General features: G+C 41.2%; 1 protein-coding gene across 5 annotated transcripts in view; it reads left to right on the forward strand.

The window, feature by feature from the left end:
• Positions 1 to 18,958, forward strand: part of pard3bb (par-3 family cell polarity regulator beta b) — a 330,914-nt gene that overhangs the window by 285,544 nt on the left and 26,412 nt on the right. For 4 of the 5 annotated variants that reach the window (XM_017691685.2, XM_017691688.2, XM_017691689.2 and 1 more), the window contains one exon: positions 623 to 743. In XM_017691685.2, coding sequence (XP_017547174.1) covers positions 623 to 743 — 121 coding nt within the window. The remainder of the gene's footprint in view (positions 1 to 622; positions 744 to 18,958) is intronic. The other variant, XM_017691687.2, reaches the window with a different exon arrangement.

Here is an 18,958-nt window from a genome sequence, read left to right on the forward strand (position 1 = left end):
GAAAAGATGCACAGTTCTGATTTTATAAAGGTACATATGGAGTTCTGTTTACTTTAGGAGTTAATTGTAAGACTGTGTTAAAACTAACCCTGGCATGTGGAGGCTGTGCTTTATTCTGGCTAGCTCTCATCAAGTTGTTCAAATCCTTTGAAATGCTGCTGTTTCACAGATAACTTATGCACACAGTAATTGGTAGAACACTCAAAATAAAGTTACTTTCATGGTACGAAACAGTCTTCAGGGTGAACCAGAAGGCATGTCTGTCAGAGAGCTGTCTAAATTGACATCTTACAGTCCTAAAGTAACCCTATTGTTAAAGGCAAATATTGAAAATATCCTTAATTTATTCATTCATTTATTTATAAATTTTGTTTTGAAAAAATAGGTGTCTTTTGACAGGTAAGCTTTTGTGTGTGCTGGAGATGGTGATACTGTGCTGCAGCCATGTCTTGTTCTTCATGTTCTTTATGGGCCACAATCAGGGTTTAACAGTTCCGTGGATTAAAACAGCTGTGCTGCTTTAAGGGCTTTGCTCTGCATATGTTTATGCATGCCTACATTTGTGCAGCTGAATGAATGAATATGAAAATCAGCTTTGTTTTTTTGTGTTGTTTTGGTTTAGCAGTATGGATCGCATCCAGCAGTTGCGTAGAGAGTATCAGCAGGCTCGGAGAGAGGGAGCTGCTCCAGCGTATGAAGAGAGAGAGTCTCGACGACGAGGCTCCGAATACGACCCTCACCGGGTGAGCCCAAGCCTACCTCAGTTTACTTAACCCAAACACACACAGCCCCCCACAGCCTAAAACAACATAAACTCTATTACACCACCATCTCTCTGAACCTTCATATGGCTCGTCCCTCCCAGAAACCCCAGCATAAAGCAAGTTCTGTCGAAATATTATTTTGCTTTGTCATTTCCTGCTTGATATATTTGCTGTCTCTGTTTCTTTAGTTTCCTCATTCCCTATCCTGGGCAATAGAGAGTGACTCCTAATGTGAGAACATGTGCCTTTCATCACATGACCGATGCAGCTTTTTCACTAAAGCCTTTATCACTCATAGGTGTTAAGTGTTGAGCCAGAGTCGAAATCCTGCTCTTCTTTTATGTGGCCGTTTACCTGCACAAGATTTGGTGCGATTCCTGCAAAACTTCCAGACACACTCATGTGTGAACTGAAGCCAATACATTACCAGGATTAATGTATCAACTTTACAGTTAATCTTTGAGTTTTTACAAGTGGAAAATATCACAAGCATGTTCATTGCATGATTCTATTAGCATACCACTAGAGAGAAGCAGCAAAGAACAGCCCTTTGTGCATGCATGGCAACTGCTCAGAAGTGTGGCGGCGTGGTAGACAAAGCATTTCTGACATTTATTGTTATTATTACTGTCAAGTAGTTAAAAATGTTCATTTATTGATTTATTTCATGCATTTCTTAGTAACTACTACTAGTATCCTTGCACATGACCATAATTTAATTTTTAAACATCACTGCTGTCAAGACACACCAGTCACGTACTGGGTTTTGTGTGTTAAAGCACTATACTATCAGCCGGCACTTGGCCCGCTCACCAGTCACAGCCCATGTTTTTTTTTTTGTTTTTTTTTTAACATTGGTAAGAGTGTGGTGAATCAACAGTCCTGTATTTGCAGACACAGTAATGACTTCAGCTGAACTTTACTGTGTTAGGATGGGGACAAAGCAGCAACATTTGTATTCACCGAGAACACATCGCTATTCTCTTTGTGCAGGATCAATAGTTATACCTCTCTCAAATTCAAATGAGGCAATTTCTGTTTGTTTAGAGTAGAAAGCACAATAAAGAATTGCAAACGTTGGGGTGCAGATCGAATTAAACTACCTCCAAACAGCAATCACCCAGTCTAATGAGCGCGCTCATTAAGGTCTGCTCTGCATTTATTCATTTGCTCGTCTGCGCTTATTTATCTGTTTATTCCGTGATAATTTATTTGGCGACTAAAGGAAGCGAACGCTCTCAATGAGTCAAAACAAAACCAAGTTACTTCGCAAGCTATTTTTGTAGCTGAGTAGATGCTGCACAGCCTCCAGTTTGAGTACAGTGGCCCACATCCAGGGAAGGCCTGCTTTCCTAATGCCTGTTGTGTTCTAACTGATGTTTTAGGTCAAAACAATTATGAAAGTACAAAAGGCTGACAGAGGCTTGGAGATTTTTTTTTCCATGAGAAACAATGGCAGGCTTTTGCCTGAGGCAGACTAGCAGAGATAAATCAACAGAGTAGTTCTACTGAGTCTTAGTGATCGCACACATGCTACACACGCGTTTACAGATTCTCACACACACACACACACACACACACACACTACATTCAGTGTGTTTCACTGCCTCCTCTCTAGTTACTGTCTCGTTGCCTTCACTACAGCTATAAATAGTCTGCTAGTCAGACAAAATATGTCAGCCTATTGTTATTACTGTTCCCTGGATTGGTAGCATGCCTGTAAAAAGTGTTTTTTTGATTTGTTATTATTATTTTTCCCTCTTAGTCAGGCCTCAGAATGACATCCACAGTAAAAATCAATAAATCATGAATTACATAACATTCCAGATTAGGTGTGTCACATCGGCGCTAATTGAGACTGGTATAAACAATATGGCCTCGTCTTTAACATACACAAAGAATGGTTTGCCTGGCCTTTCCCATATATAGTAGTTTCACTGGTTCTTCCTTCTTCTCCCTTCAGATGAAGTTATGAGTCCAGTGCTGATGTCATAGCATGGTTTTTGCAGCCTTTTGCGTAAATGTGGAAAGTGTAGTGTTTACTCTACACTCCAGACTAGCCTGTTTGTGACTGTACTGACAGACCCACAGAGTGAAGATGAATATGTGCTGTGTGTAGACACTGATGGATGACTCCGCTGCCTCCTTATGATTCTCTGGGCTTGCTCACCTCACATGCTCTGCTGATACGTGGACAGTAAGTTAATAACAGCTGTGACCAGACTTGGTAAGCTGGCTCTTGAGGAGAACGCCCCAGGTCTTCCTGACCTTTGAATAACATTTGGTGTGTAACATGCACCAAATGGTGTTCTGGTGGAGCTGGGAACTGTTGTGAATGTGATCTGTGAAGCTAGCTTGTGTGCTCTGGCTGGTAATATGAAAACACAAAAGACAAAAAATTGGAATGAGTAGTTGTCAGTGTTCTCCTGGAAGATATTTCCATGTTCAGTCTCATGTTCATGGGAATTGTTTTGATTATGTATTTATCCCCTGGCTAGGAAGTCTTAAATAAAGAGTGCACAATGTCTTCTACTGTTCTGTTTGGTGTCTTTGGGCCAACTGAGGTTGCTACAGAGCACATGAGATGTGCAAAGTTTATCACATCACTGATATTTCTCTCTGCCTGTCTGAAGAAAGGCAGCTGTGTTGTCTGGTATACATCATATTGTATGCTGGTTAATACATCTAGGGTTACCAATTAGTTCTGGGTGCTATTTTTATCTTTTAAAAATGCTGGTTCAAATAACTGGCAGGCGAGTTTTTGAAGCCTTTTTTTTCGCGGATGTGTTTATGAGAAAGCAAGTGGGACATGCATGCATTGTAGCCTGCGAACTGCATCCAGAAATGAAGAGCGCAGTCTTATGACCATGCTTCAGAGGCTGTAATGTTGTTAAGAAAGGAATGCTAATGCTAGCTCTCCAACCTGTCTGCTCTGACCTTAATAATGGGGAGATAACTGCCGCCAGGCTGTTGTTTACAGTATGGCTCTTCTCCTGTCCTGGTGTCTGTCTGAATGGATGTGGCATGTGAGAAAATCTTGCAAATCTGTCAAGCTCTCTCTCATAAGATCCGGCTCTGCTTCCTTCTCTGATCTGGGATGTGATCCAGACCTGGTTCTCAACACCAGCAGGAGGATCATCCCTGACCTGCTTTTACACACACACAGAGGTTTGTTATTCATCCCTTGTCAGGACATGGGGGTCATACATATACAGAATATGTATGGGGTATATGTGAGTACCTTTATGTAACAGGAATTTTCTAAGCCAAACAAACTCCTCAGTCACAGAATATAAATAGTTTTGCCCTCTCAGTTTTACAAAAGTCAGAACAGATTGTTGCTACTGGCATTGCAGGGTAGGCCTGGGTGGGACATTTTTGTCCTGAAAGGGTCCAAAAACAAAATGATACACACACTCACACTCAGTGGAAAAACCCACCTCAGTTACACTCATCACTGCCAATACTGCAGTGTTTTTCCCTAAGATTCTTGGACTAGAACACACTGTTTTCAGTATACTCCAGTACAAGACTAGGTTTCACATTGGAAGTATTACTCTTTTGTTGTGGTTTGATTCCAGCTCAAATGCTGGCAGTGATGGTGTGTCCGTTATGAGAGTGAGTGTACTTCCCTGTGTTTGTCTTCATTTGACCCCAGGCCCTCCTGTACCTCAGAATCTTTCTTAGTAGCTGCTTTGTGAAGTCAAGGTTGATCTGGGCTGCGAAGTGACAGGATGTACAGTGCGGGCTTTGATGCAGGTCCCACCGAGTCTCAGTTCTCACATTAACTACATCTCAAAATTAGCAACAGAGCCAGCGTCCAGAGTCCCTACTGAGGCCTGTAACAATGAGCGGCGGCCTTTGATTTCCTGTCAGCTGCAGTCATTGCTGCGCCATGTCCACTGACTCATACCAGTCCATTTTTCCCCCTCTGCTTGCTGAAGAATGCCTTCTGTGAATTCTGAGCCATTATCTGACACTAATGAGGGAGTGTGACTCCTGTATCCTGCAGTTTACTTGCACCCTGTTCAGTCTCCAGCAGTTCTTTAGGAATAACAAGGCAGCAGGCAAACAGGCAGCTAGGCATTTGGTTGAATTTCAGAGCTGTATGGTGGTGGAGAGACCAGAGATGTCACAAAGGTGGCAGCAGGACTTTACTTTGAACATTCAGTGTTGCGTTTCTTAGAGATGCGCCAATGCATAGACCCCCAGCTCTGCAGTTTAGTGCCTGTACTGTCATATTCCTAAGCAGTGTTGTAGTTACTTTCTTCAACTGTTTCTCCTTCAACTGTTTTGCTCACAGAATGGGGTGGAGTGTCTTTATAGAACATCTGGGTCTAGTTACTTAAAATCAAGCTGCAAGAAGCCAACAATGCCACTGCACATGCAAGTACAATGTGGTTATAAAAATAAGACCAGCCCATGTTACGTCCAATTAGCATATAATGGCTAAAGAAAGAGTGGTTTTGTGCCATATAAATGTTCTCTTTGTTTCTGATAGAAGTCATGAGAATTCTTTTTTGGCCATGTTCTCTGTTTATTTGTGATGACACTGTTGGTTCTTAGGATGTCTCATCAGATTCCCTGGAAGTGGGTTAGCTCTGCAGCAGCATATTAAGGAGTTCTTGACAAACAGAGTTTTGTTGCCTAATGGAGTTTTGTTACTGTAAGTTCCTGGCAAATTCCTTCATTTTGAAAAGTTGTTTGTCACCTTGCTGCAGGCAGAAGCTATTGGATGATGTTCTTCACCAATTATAGAGTTACCTCTGAAGATTTTTGTGACCTTCTAACAATTTGCAGAAGTTAACCAGTTTATGAAGCAGTAATATTTTCAAGGATCGGAGCAGTCCATTTGCCGCATTCACCTTGGTCTTGTACAAAATAGCAGCCATGGGAGAGAGGCTGAACTCTGCACTAATTTGGGACTGATAATCTGCCCTCTCGATCACCATGTGGCTCTGATGAGATTACAGGGTTGGATAATTCATTTCCAGCCTAATTTTCTTCTTAATTGACTTTCATGGTCTTTTTCTGAGTGCTAGCCACTGCGGCAGCTGGCCTACCTGACGCCGTTTCCCGCTTTTGGTTAGGGCATCTCCGCTTACAGATAGAGAGGCCTTTGTGCTATGTGTGGAGCTTGTTCTGCAGTGAGTAATGCCTTCAGGATGCCGTCTCCTTCACGCTGACTGTAAATGATTATAAATGTATTAGGACACAGCCCAGCAGCATGCACATTGGCCAACGACACACTCTAACCTACTTTTGACAAGGGAATTTTTCTCATAGAGAAAAATTGCCCCATGATTGTTAACTACCGATTAGGCCATTGTGTATTTTACTGCATTCTTTGTGAATCTGGAGCTTTTGCTAAGTGAGACCAGAGCATTTCAGTCGGTGTTAATAAGGCAGATTATATGAGTGGGTCTTACTAATGTCTTACTAATGAGATTACCAATGAAGACAGCTTTCGGTGAGGAAGGAAAACCAGGGGAGGACTGACTGCATGGACTTGTTGTCATGATGCTGGGTGTCATGCTATGACTCACCTCCTAAGTTGAAAATTCCAGTCATGAGATTCAACATTCAGCTCCAGAATTCCCCTAAATAGGAAGAGTGACTGTTAATCACCAGCAAAAAATGAAAATACCCTGTAAATAGTCTGCTGAGGGATGCATTTCTTGCTCTGAGTTACTGTATGCGGTTTTATATTGACTGCTGCTGTTAAATGGTTATGCTGAGAATATAAAACCCTGAAACCCTGCAATTACTTCTACATACAATAAATGTCCAAAATAATGTGGACACCCGACCATCACACTTGCATGAGCTTTGTTCCAAAACCATGGGCATTTGTATTGAGTTCACCTATATCTTATATACTTCCAAACTGAGATTTGTACACCACTCTAGCCAGCACTTGGCATTGCGCATAGTAATCTTAGACGTGTGCTGCTGCTTGGCCATGGAGGCTTCTGATGCTGCTTGCAAAGGCAGTTTGGAACTACATAGTATATATGTGATTTTCGCATGCTACCTTCTCCAATACTTCAAAGCCCAGCTCTCAGAGCTCACATGGTGTACCGCTTTGTGGCTTAGCTGTTGTAAATTATCTGTTTTAACCAAATTAACCAAGGCAAATCTAGCAAGGAAGACTTTTCGTGAACTGATTTGGGGCGTCCTATGACAGTGCTACATGTAAAGTCACTGTAAATTACAACACATTTTACTGCCAGTGGTTGTCTATTTAGGTTGCATGGTTGTGTGATAGATTTTGTACAGCTGTTTAGCAATAGATTTTGCTGAAACCTCTGCATCCACATACTTTTGTCCATGCAGTGTATGTGCTAAAGCCTTTACAGGGCAGTAAGGTAATAATTCAGGACCATGGTTGGCATCCACTGGGGTGGTTATATCTTCAGTAGAATGTTTCACTGTCTTTATAACCATCCACATGTCATAAGCTCTCTCCCTCCCGTTCTTTTTCTCGGTCTCTCTATCATCTGAAGTCTGAAGCAGTGAGGCAGATGTCAGGCTTGGTAACCTCTCTGATAGTGATGTAACCATGTCTGAGCACAGGTCGTGACCCCGTGGATATGTATTACACTTCTCAGACAGGCGTAATGGGAGCACCCTTCGGCCTCCCCAGACTGGAATGTGTCCGGCACAGGGAGGGCTAGCCACAGCCAAGCAAGACGCCGGCTCCATCTGCCTGACCTGTTCCTGCTCCCTCACACACACATACCTGACCAGCCAGTCCCAGACGTGCATGAAGTAATCACCATCGTTATTACCCCCAACCACATGCATGACGGAATGACACGATTAAAACACTCTGCATGAGTTCATTATTGTGAGGATGGAGAGCATGAAAAGATGGAAAGGTTATAAAGGAAAGTAACTTCCTCCCATATCTGTCCATCCTGCTGACCCCCTCCTCAGCCCCATTGACTTTCACCTTGTCAGGGTGATTCTAATAAGGGCTCCCAAAGGGCTGCAGATACTGAGGGAGATGGAGGTGATGTATTAGAAAAGGTGAGACTCCTGCTGACTTAGGCATGCTGTCATAGTTCTTTTACCTCATCTAGCAGACCACTCATGGTCAGTTAGGGTCAAAGCATGCTGGGGCCCTGCCTCTGAGGCTTGTTTCTTCAGACTTTATTTACCTGGGTTGAAAGCAATACAGTGAAACTCTTTTTCTTTCTATTTCTGTTATTTGGAAAATATGAAAGGAAAATAACTCCCAGAATAGCTAGTGAGGACTTTAATGGTTATTTGTGGTTCGAGCTCTTGGCTGCTACAAAAAGAAGCAGCAATGATGCTGCAGTCTTTGAGCTTGCATGGAACAGTATGCTGCGTGTGGCTGACTGTATCTCCACATCAGCTCCCGTATGACTGGATTAAAGCTAGCCTCAAATAGTTTTTGGTTGGTCAGTTGTTTTCCCTATCTGCTTCCCATCCCACTGTAGCTCAGACTTGTAGCAGGAAAAGTGCTGATGCCTCTGGTGTTGGGGATTTGAATACTGCAGGAGAGATTAATTCAAAGGCCTTGGTGCCTGCGTATTGTTTAATGTTTAAAGTACAGCACATTGCAAGATGATGTGCCAAGCAACATAACCTTCATTTAGCTTGGCCTGCGAACAGTGGAAGTATGCTTGAATGAATTTTAGCTTTAGTTACATGAATATACACACTTCAGTTCCAAAAATATCCTGAATGTAAATGTAACAAAAATAATACTTTGGAGTTCAGGAGCTTGGGTCGACCTTGTTGAGACGAGAGAGGTTTTCCCCACCACAGCACAAATGGAGGGATGACTAATATTTAGACAGTGCCCTCTCCAAGAAGCCTGTCAGCTGTTCTGTTGATGTAACACTTCAGTTTTGTTATCTGTGAATCCTATCTGCTTCAAGCTCAGAAGGTTGTGTTGGCATGTATGAGGAATAAAGGATAGTTTTTGGAAGAGCACCTTTTTCACAGGAGATGTTTGTTGTTCAGTTGTTATTCTGGCAAGAGAAACACTGGAAGGCCATTTTTGATGCTGCCTTACACCAGTGAGAGATGTGTAATTGTGATTAGTCTTTCTTAAGCAAATAGGAACAATGAAGCAATGGTCTGTTCATCTAGCAGAAATTGAGCCTCCACCATTAGAGAGCACTGTTGTTATTGTGCACCGCATATTGCAGCCCAGATGGTCAGAGAGAGAAGACCAGTGAGTCTAAGAGAAAAACGCCATCAACATAGGTGGTAATGACTGTTTTTGTGATTGTGTTTAAACTCTTCCTAAGAGACAAAGGAAATACTAAAAGGTGAACGGTTATGATGTTTGTAATATGCTGGTCTATATTTGAACTTGCCTTAATGCACTAAGTTGTAATTACACTGAAACTGAACTATTTTTGTTTAGGCATAGTTACATTGCTCCAGGCACTGTACCCTTGTGAACGTTATTCTGAGTGATGCTGCAAGGAATAGCTCTGTATTTTGGGAAGACTGGGAAGGATAGCAGGTTAATTGCACAGTTCTCATAGTCATTGAGACCCAGTCTAAAACCAGCTCCTCTTATCCACCCAGTCTAACCCAGCACCACATTGGTGAAGTCTTTCTAATCTATGTCAGCCTCCTGAATCCTTGAGAACAGAGCAGCTTAGTTCACAGCTGCCTGATTAAAGGGTGAGACTGAGTTCTGATACAGTGTGGGCTATGGCACAATTACAGGCCTCGTGCTTTAAATTTACAGAGCGTGTTTAGATGGTTATGATAAGACATATGGCTGTAGTGGGAGTGCATCACAAAGTGGAGTCACTGAGCATCAGAATAGGAGACTTTTCATGGTGTGTAGTAGTACTGGAGAAAGCATGTTCAGTGCTGTGCACTCTGGAAAGAATTTTCTGATGGGACAAAATCAGTTCTGGAGAAGGGAGAGTGCTGAAGGAGAGGCAGCAGAAGTTGTAATGGTTTGGATAGAGAGAAGGAGCACAAAAAGGGGGATAGTAGGCATCTCTATACGCTATGCATAGGAGGTCAGGGGTCAGAGCAGACAGGCTTAGGTGGGGGATAACTGGATCAGATGAGTGACTGAGCTCAGACAGCGTGAGAGAGAGGGGCATGTGTTCTGTAATAAATGTGGAATTTTAATTGGATTAAAGCTGAGTTTGACCTTGTTGTTCTGGTGACCAGAGACAGCCTCATTGGCCTCATGGTGAAGGGTGAGGGTGCTCTCTTCCTAGACAATCAGAACTCTTCTATTCAAATCTTTAACATGAAATCCTGTCTGGTACAGCCTCCTTGTGTTCATGTGGAAGCAGCCAGCTCTCAGGCTGCCCAGTGTTAGGTAGCTTGTTTTAACTTGAGTGTATCCATGGTTAAGACATGTGCTCTGAACAAATAGCCAAAGCAGTTAAAACAGCGTTACCCACCGTGCCGCCCTGAAAAATATACAATTTTTGCCATTGAGGGTTTTTGTGAGGGGATCTTGTGCCACAAAACCTTTTTGTTGTTTTGGTTCACATCCTTACACTTTACAAGTAAATCATTTAAAGACATTGAACAGTTATACAGACTCATTTTGTCTAATGAAAACTATAAATATTGATAACGATAAAACACGAGGACACATTGCAGTAATACGAATTGGGGTAAAATGGCCAGAAAACTAATATACCTGTACCATATAGAGCTCCAACTGATCTACTACATGGTATGAATATTGTTTGTCTGCATGATGCTTCTGATAGTCAGATATTCATGGAGGTTTTTAACCGGTTTCTTGAGAATGACCCGACTAATGTCACAGTAGACCTGTATCATGACAGCTCCCAAAAATCACTGCAGCAGCATGACAATAAGACACTGCAGTTCACCAGTCCATCCCCTTCATAATCACTAACAACAGAAAGGGCAGCTGTAGTTGATGAAGCAGTCTATGGCGTTGTTTGGTTTGCAACGACTACTCAGTACATAGCTATATAGAATCAAAAGAAATAGCTGAAAGATTTCTTGTTCAGTTGCATGGATGACACTATATAGTGCACTGTTTCTGTAATAAATAGCCATTTTAAATGCAGCTCATATTTCATTAATGTGTTAAAAAATTAATTCCAGGTTAAAATGAGTCCAGGGATGCATTTACATTTGAGATGGTAGCAGGGGTATATGAATCATTTAATTTTGAAGCAATCATAAACCAAATTTTTTTTAACTAAAGTTCATGCTGAAAGTAATAGAAAAGAGTTGACAGCAAAAACTCCAACCCCTGCTGCAGCCTGAGAGGGAAACACCGGAGACTATGAAGTCAACTTCTGAATCCAAAACAAATTCACCTCACTATATTTCAAGTAGCTTTGCTGAGCTGAGACAAACATATTGTATCATAATGCAACTAAAACATATTTATTAGCAATGGTCCGTCATATTATTTGTTATTAAATAGTTCTCTAGTTTTCTGCTTTGGTAATGCTTCTGTCAATAGTGTCAATTAAAATAATGAGCTCCAGTCTGGATCTGATGTGCAAGTCAAACTTTACATACTTCTTGAAATAATTAGGCTTGAAGTGTTTTGAACACACAGGTTTCTCAGTATGTCTAATGGAATGTTATCAGATTATAGTTGGGTTATTTATAGTGGGTCTTTCAGCGGTATGTGATGGTAACTATTTGCTTCCTGCAAACCCTTCAACTGCACAAGTATGGAGTCAAATTAGGGTCTTTAATGGTGACGAGAAAAAAAATATATCGCAAATATAAGATTAGCATTTTGCATTTTACATTCCTATTTTGTTTCTGCAATACTTTCCCTCTTTTGCGTTTCTTTCTTTTGTTTGCGCGTCACACTCCCTTTTTTTTGCGTCTCGCATTTTACGTTCATAATTTTTTTTCGTGCTTCTCTCTTTTCTTTGCTCCGGTTTTACCCTCTGTGTGGGGGCGGGAAAGAGGCGTGGCCAAGAGCGAAAGGCGTGCCGTGAACGTTCCGCGTCATCAGTTGGAGCCACCGTCACACAGCGCAGCAACTTGGTTTACTGGTATCATGACGGTTGCCCAGCTGGACCACAGGTATATACACTTTATAGATTGATGGTAATAATCGACTTTTATAGACATATTATCTAATTCGGTAGCTAGATTTGTTTTCACTTACTAAATTGTGCAGTGTGATCCATCTGGATGGGAGATCTTAATAATAATAATAATAATAATCATATGGGCAGGAACCATTTGGCTATATAGTGGAACTGGTATCCATGTTTTCCATGTTAGCTAGCTAGCCTACTCTTCTCACAGCCCAGACCGTCTGCCATGATACCAGTAAACCGAATTGCCGCACTGTGTGACGGGGGCTCCAACTGATGAAGCGGAACGTTCACGGCACGCCTTTCGCTCTTGGCCACGCCTCTTTCCCCGCCCCCACGCAGAGGGTAAAACCGGAGCAAAGAAAAGAGAGAAGCGCGAAAAAAAATTATGAACGTAAAATGTGAAACGCAAAGAAAAGCAGTGTGACGCGCAAACAAAAGAAAGAAACGCAAAAGAGGGAAAGTATTGCAGAAACAAAATTGGAACGTAAAATGCAAAATGCTAATCTTATATTTGCGATACATTTTTTTTCTCGTCACCATTAAAGACACTAATTTGACTCCATACACAAGCATATTGATTGAGAGTAAAGATGTTTATTAGTAAGACAGAAAGCGCAGCTCCTTATCAAAAGGAGCAATGCTTAAAGTCACGGTAGGTGTGGGGATGTGTGTGATGTGTGTGTGATGATACAATGCAGCACAGGCATAACCACACAGCCAGTAAGCTGAAACAGTGCAAAGAATCTCTGGGATTTGCAGGAATAATGTTAAGAACAACTGCACTCATTGTAATGTAGAAACACGTATTCTAAGTGCTTTATTCATTCATAGTCCATTTTGCCTTAAGCCTTCTGAGGTTGCTGTGGTTATACAGGTCAATAGTGAAAGGCTATAGTGTGCCCCATTGGCTTTCATCAGAGGCATGGTTAGACCTGGCTTTGTTTAGAACTGGGACTCCGTGGATCTGCTGCAGGGGAGAGAAGATTGGTTAAAGAAGCAGAACCCCTGTGAGCGGTCTGTACAATGCTGGGCTTTGCTATGCTAACCCACACTAACCTCTCAGAGGCCCAGAGGGGAGAGGGAGCGATCCGCAGCCCGATCCTGATCAAGGCACCTGGGGAGCGTGTGATAACCCAGAGCGTGGCACGTGGCGCTCACCAAGACTCAGAGTGCTGACCTGTACCTCCGCAGCCATGTTTAATCTGATTAAAAACTTCTGCTCCTATTGCTGCCACACAGCTACTGCAGATCAGCCCAGAGAGGCTGAAGTTTCCACATGCTTTCGCTTTCACTACCAAGCAGTTACAGCCATTGTGATGTGATGTACTTCTGCTTCTCCTGCTTTTAACCCAAAAGTCATTCCCCAAAGATTTCATGATTCACCATGGGCTTTAAAAGATTTCAGCCCTATGCAAGAATCTTCTACTTGAAACATATGAAGCTTTCTAATGCTTGCAGATTTAATCTTCAGGGTTTCACTAATACAGTATTGGAACGATTTCAGTCATGGCATATGCAGTTGTTTCTCATATGGTTTGGAGTGGTTTTGATGTGGTGATGTGGTTCAGACTCAGCTTGTGCTGTATTTGGATCATAAAATCTCATAAGGCCTCTTGGTGTAGGACTTGCAGTGCTAGCAGTCAGGATCAGCAGGTTAGTAGTAGCTTAACAAAGCTCCATCAGTTTAGCCTTTTCATAAATGAATCCAGATTTTCCAAAATCTTGTTTGTACTTTAGTTCAGGCCTGGCCTCCACTGTGATTTTTTTGTGCATTCGTGGTTGGAGAGCTGCTGAGGCTGACTATAATGGGTCCTTTTTGGCTCATATGGTGCTTGGGTCATAATGGCCTTGGTGGGCCTCTATAGCAGGAGGCATGGAGGTAGTGGGGCTGTCATGGTGGAGGGCTGAGTGTGTAATGTCCACTGTGTGTTCAGCTCAGAGCTCTCTGCAGTGCTGTATAATGAGCGGCCTGGAGCCGCTGGCCTTCCTCTCATCGAGCGAGCTGAATAATGATGATGGTCTGAGGCAGAGCTATAGAGCTCTATCACTGCTGTACTGCCATCACACCCACCGTGCCCCCACCCCCTTGATTCTCTCTCTTTAACAGGATCTCTTATTCCAACACCTGAATCTGAAGTGATAAAATGAGAATTCATGACACGAGGACCCTCTGTCCTTGTTCTTTTCATTACATTAGAAAACAGCTCTGCCCCCTTTCTCTCTCTCTCTCTCTCTCTCTCTCTCTCTCTCTCTCTCTCTCTCTCTCTCTCACTCTCTCTCTCACTCTCTACTCTCTCTCTCTACTCTCTATTTCTCTGTCTCTCTTTCTTTCCCTCTTTCTCTCTCCTCCTTTTCCTAAGTCCCTCTCTTTCTCTCTTTGGTCACAGCCCGACTCGTTCTCTCTGCTCTCTTTTTCTTCTCTCTCTCCCCTTCTTTTTCTTCCGTTTCTTCTGTCTTTCCTCTCTTTTTGCTTGCCCACTTTTTTCTCTCCTCTCTTTCCATTTTCTCCTTCTCTTTTTAGTTTCACTCCTTTTTCTGTCCCTGTTTTTCCCCTACCCCCCCAACCCACCCTGTTTCTCTGTCTCTCTCCCATCGTCTCTCCCTCGTCATTTCTTCTTTTTCTTGAAGGTTATTTTGTTTCCAAGGGCTCTTTTTACACTCTTTTTTTTGAAGACTCAAACATTCTTAACCAAATATGTGATTGGTTTAGCAACTTATCTTCTGACCATGAGAGCCTTTTTGTTTTTGTCTGTGATGAGAAGGCTGCCTCTTTCTCAGGCAGACCTCCTGTTTTCAGTTTCTTATCACATTCTTTGTTCATTCTTTTTCTTGTCTACTCTCTAGATTTCTGCTCAGTGTGTCAGTGAAGTAGCCAAACCTTAGATTTAAAAGTGACTCAAAACTGTACTGGTGCATTTTTTTCTAACACTGCTTCTTGAAAGAGGAATGCTATAGCTCATAAAGAAGTACATTTAATTTACTTTAATTTCTCATGTGATGCTGTGATCACTAATGGCCTGTTTCCAATGAAGCCAGGTTGCCCCAAAGAAATTGCTGGGAAATTTGAAGATGCATCTTCTCACAGCAACTGTAAAAATATAACAATAAACAAAAAAGCAAATTAAACCTTCGTCATGAAACCTTGGATAGATGGTAATTCCTGAAAGGAAAGTTTGCTTTTTTATAATGTTCATCATCATAATAATAATAATAATAATAATAATAACCTCAATAATGCCCCACTGTTTATTCCATCTTTACTGTCTAAGTGGCTCCTCCAGCAATCACCAGTTGTGAGGATTTGTTTTCACAACATAAAGTCACTAACTTTGGCTCAGCATGACCCAGATTTTATGCATATATCTGCACACCTGATTTAATTCAAATGATGGATTAACCAAGCAAGGTATCAAACAAGGATAATAACTGTCAATACTGAGCTTCTTTGAGGAGATCTTTGGAAATGGTTAAATTAACAGTACAGGAATCAGATCGTGTTTTTTACAGCCTTGTGGTGCATGTGACAAACTGTCCCTTAGCAACATATTTGTTCAGATTCACTTTAGGCAACTATATTAAAGTCTGTATTAAATAAATACCTGTACTGTTCTATTTTGAGAAACTTATTGAAGTGGGAAACTCAGACTTCAGTCTTGGTTCTTGTTTGACCTTTAAATTACACATTATGAAAGTCAGTTATGCTGCTTTCATTAATCTCTCAAACTTTATACAAGTTAGTCCTTATCTCAAACTGCAAGAGGCTAAAAAAGCTTTTTTGCTTTTTGAACATATCATGCTTTAGAGCTCTTTGACACTGTTTTTACTGTATGACCTCAAAAATGTACCAGCAGACTGACGTTTGGAGAATCATCAGCAGAATATTTAATAGAAGTAGAAGAAGCTTCTCATTCTTATTCTGTCAGTCTTGTGTTAGCTAACTTTAGATTGATTTCATAAGGATTCACTTGGTTTAAAGGAGACCTATTTTACTCTCTTGCCCTATTTAGTGTACTTCCTTTGCTCTTTGAAAGGTGCCTGTGAAGAGTGGGGAAAATATGCTTTAAAAATGGAAAAATGCTTTAATTAGTTGTTGTATCTTATGCTTTAACATATAATTTTCTCAGTTGTGTAGAAGGGGTCATTTTTGATGGTGTTGATTCTATATTCAAAAGGGAACACTTTTATTGGCCTTTATGGGGGGGGGGGGGGTGACTAAGCAGTTGGGGCAGGAGAAGGTACAGCAGGGGGCATGTACCTCTGTTGGGCTGCAATAGAACACAGCCTTGTGAGACTAAAGCATCATGTTGCAGAATGATGCTATAGAATGCATATGAACAAATTCTAGTTATTTTTTATGCTCTATTAGTTTAATTTAATTAAATAAAACTGTCAACATCATGCTTGGAACCAGTTTACTACCTCTTCACATACTTGCTGTTTTTGAGCTAAAAGAAATGAAGCAAAAAACACTAGAAGCTAGTAACATTAGTGGAGGTAACAGATTACAAGCTTTAGTGTTGTAATGGCAAAATGCTGAGTGGGGCGCTCAGTAGCAGAGTGCCGTCTCGATGATCCACTCCGTTTTGGACCCTGTGCGACGCAGTACGGTGGAAAGTGGCCTTATATGTACCAGCATATAAGAGTCAGAGAACACAAAGAGGTTGCTGCAGAAGGGCAGTCCATAACTGTGATGCAGCAGGATGTTTCTGAATTATATGGGTTTTTCATGTTCAAAGCCCTGTTTCACTTTGTTAGTGTATGGTGGTTTACTGATGATGCTATCTTGATGACTTAGCAAACACACAAGGAATTCAGCCTTAACCATCCTATATGAACCCGTCAGAGACATCTAAGCAATGTGTTTATCTTAGGCTTTTCCTAAATATTGGGTTTATATCACCATTCTGATTAAGGTCAAAAACTCAGTGGTCTGAGTTAAAACATCACCCATGTGTCCAAAAAATTGCATTCTTTTTCAAACTTGGCAGAGACCTTCATTTCTTGAATGGAACACATGGTGACAAGAAACGCATATGTGAACTGGAAAAGAAAATGCAGGTTTGTTTACTTCTCCTTTTAAAGTGCTCAGTTGTCTTCCACCATCATATGTTTTTAAGTGCTTGACAAATTGCATTCCAAAGTGCAGTGTAAGCTCATTAAGTGCTGACTTTTGAATATTCAAAGAGTCAAACACAAGGGAAAAAAAACTGAGAGCAATCTTTTGTCTTTATGCACCCAAATTCAAGAAATTCACTTTCATTAGATATTCTTCAGCCTTCTCTGACTTGTTTTAAAAAGTAATGTAAAGTTACTTTCTGAGTCAGGTCATTAAAGTTGTCACTTAAAAATAAAACAATATATATAGTTTTTTGAATGACATATGTATGGACATGTATATGGCTCTGTTCGTGCTTTAGCTGCCCTTGCTTTAGGAGAATTCTTTTTTGAATGTGCCTTTACATGAATTTCAGTTGCATTGGATATTTTGCATATAGAGTTTGTGTGGAGAGCTATTATCGCTCATTCCTCTTTAGAATGGTTGTCTTAAGAAAAATGTCTACATATAGACACTTTGCCTCATTAAACCCATGCACTTCAGTGTCTGTGTAAGGCTTGTGAAGTCCTGTTCCCCTCCATTACCCTGCTTTTGTCCCTCAGATAGTGTGATGCACAAATCACTACTTTTGCTAGACATAGTCTTGTCTTTCTTTCTTTTATAGGGCCCTTAATTGCCTCTGTAAAAGTCGTGAGCCTGTTTGTACACACACGGTATTAAACACGGCCTTGGTTAGGTCTGTATTTGTAAAGGGCTGGATTTAGAGAGCTGGAATGTCTGGTTAATGGCTGGTTTAATCAGGTCAAGGCACTGTGGCATGCTCAGGGCATAGAAGGCCACAGTGAGGCAGATTACTCAGTAAAGCCTATTGTCAACATAAGGATCCTGGAGCTCTGTGACTCTCATGCCTTTGTACCAGTTTCATAGTGCATAGCATCCATTAGTTTGCCCTTAACTGCCTCTTAGGGAATTATGTTAGAGCTCAATGTCTCTGTTCAGATCTCTATGTAAATAATGAGTAACATGCAAAAAGGCTTTCACTGCATTCTTTAGCTTGAATGAAATGCTGTTGGAATCGTAACTGATGTTTCCCCTGCTTAGAATTCAAAGGTAACAGCGCTGCAAAATACTGAGGATCAGCAAACTCTGTGTACAAGTGTTTACTTATTAACTGTTGTAGCTGAATGATTTGAAACCTTTCATAATCAATGTGACTGTTCAAGTACCAGAATGAAGTCCAATTGGATGATGTGCAAACATGTTTCACTGACTGTAAGATAAAAGTGGCGTTTGACCTTTTGTGTTCACTTGTTCCGTCTTATTGACTGAGCAGATTTTCCCTGTCAGTCACTTGATTGTGTGTGTGGTATTTGTGTAATCTTATTGTATAATTCAATTTGGGTGCTTTCAGGTCAGCTTTCAAACTCTTAACGACAGTGGACGGCCTATTGTGTTGCCTTGTGTTAAACTTGGATTGGGTAGAATCCATGTACAATTTCCTTATTAATCCCCATCCTGCTTTGGGTTGTCAACATGCTTTTTGAATGCGTGTTTGTGTAAGCTCAGGCTTTTTTTCTTGACAGGAGACCCTGAAAATTTGTGACAAAGGTCAAGCAGCTTAAAGAAGCCCTGGTTCTCAATACAGGCTGAATTGGTACAAATTAACTACTTCCACCATTATTGGTCTTATTGGTTCACCAACTTTGTTAAAAATGATAATGGTTTACTTCCATTTTTGGAACTATCTTACTTGATGTCTTACATAGTGTTTTTTTCAGAGTGCTTGGTGATGGTTTAGTCATTTTAAAAACTGAGGCTACCCATGGCTTAAGCATGCTAGTAGGGGTTTTCCTTTCAGCCTCTTATTTTGCTCCATTCTGGTTATCAAGCAGGATGTCATGCTCTCAAGTTCAGTCAAACCTGTAGTGTTGAAATGCTTCAGTGTTCTGTCACCTCTTGATACTCAACATGAACACAGATTGTAAATAACTTGTCTAATGTCCCTTGTGAGAACAGTGTAATAGATCCACATGGACACCGGTTTCACTGTTTATCAGCTGCTGCTCTTA

The sequence above is a fragment of the Pygocentrus nattereri genome, chromosome 6, assembly GCF_015220715.1.
Source record: "Pygocentrus nattereri isolate fPygNat1 chromosome 6, fPygNat1.pri, whole genome shotgun sequence".
Taxonomy (NCBI): Eukaryota; Metazoa; Chordata; class Actinopteri; order Characiformes; family Serrasalmidae; genus Pygocentrus; species Pygocentrus nattereri.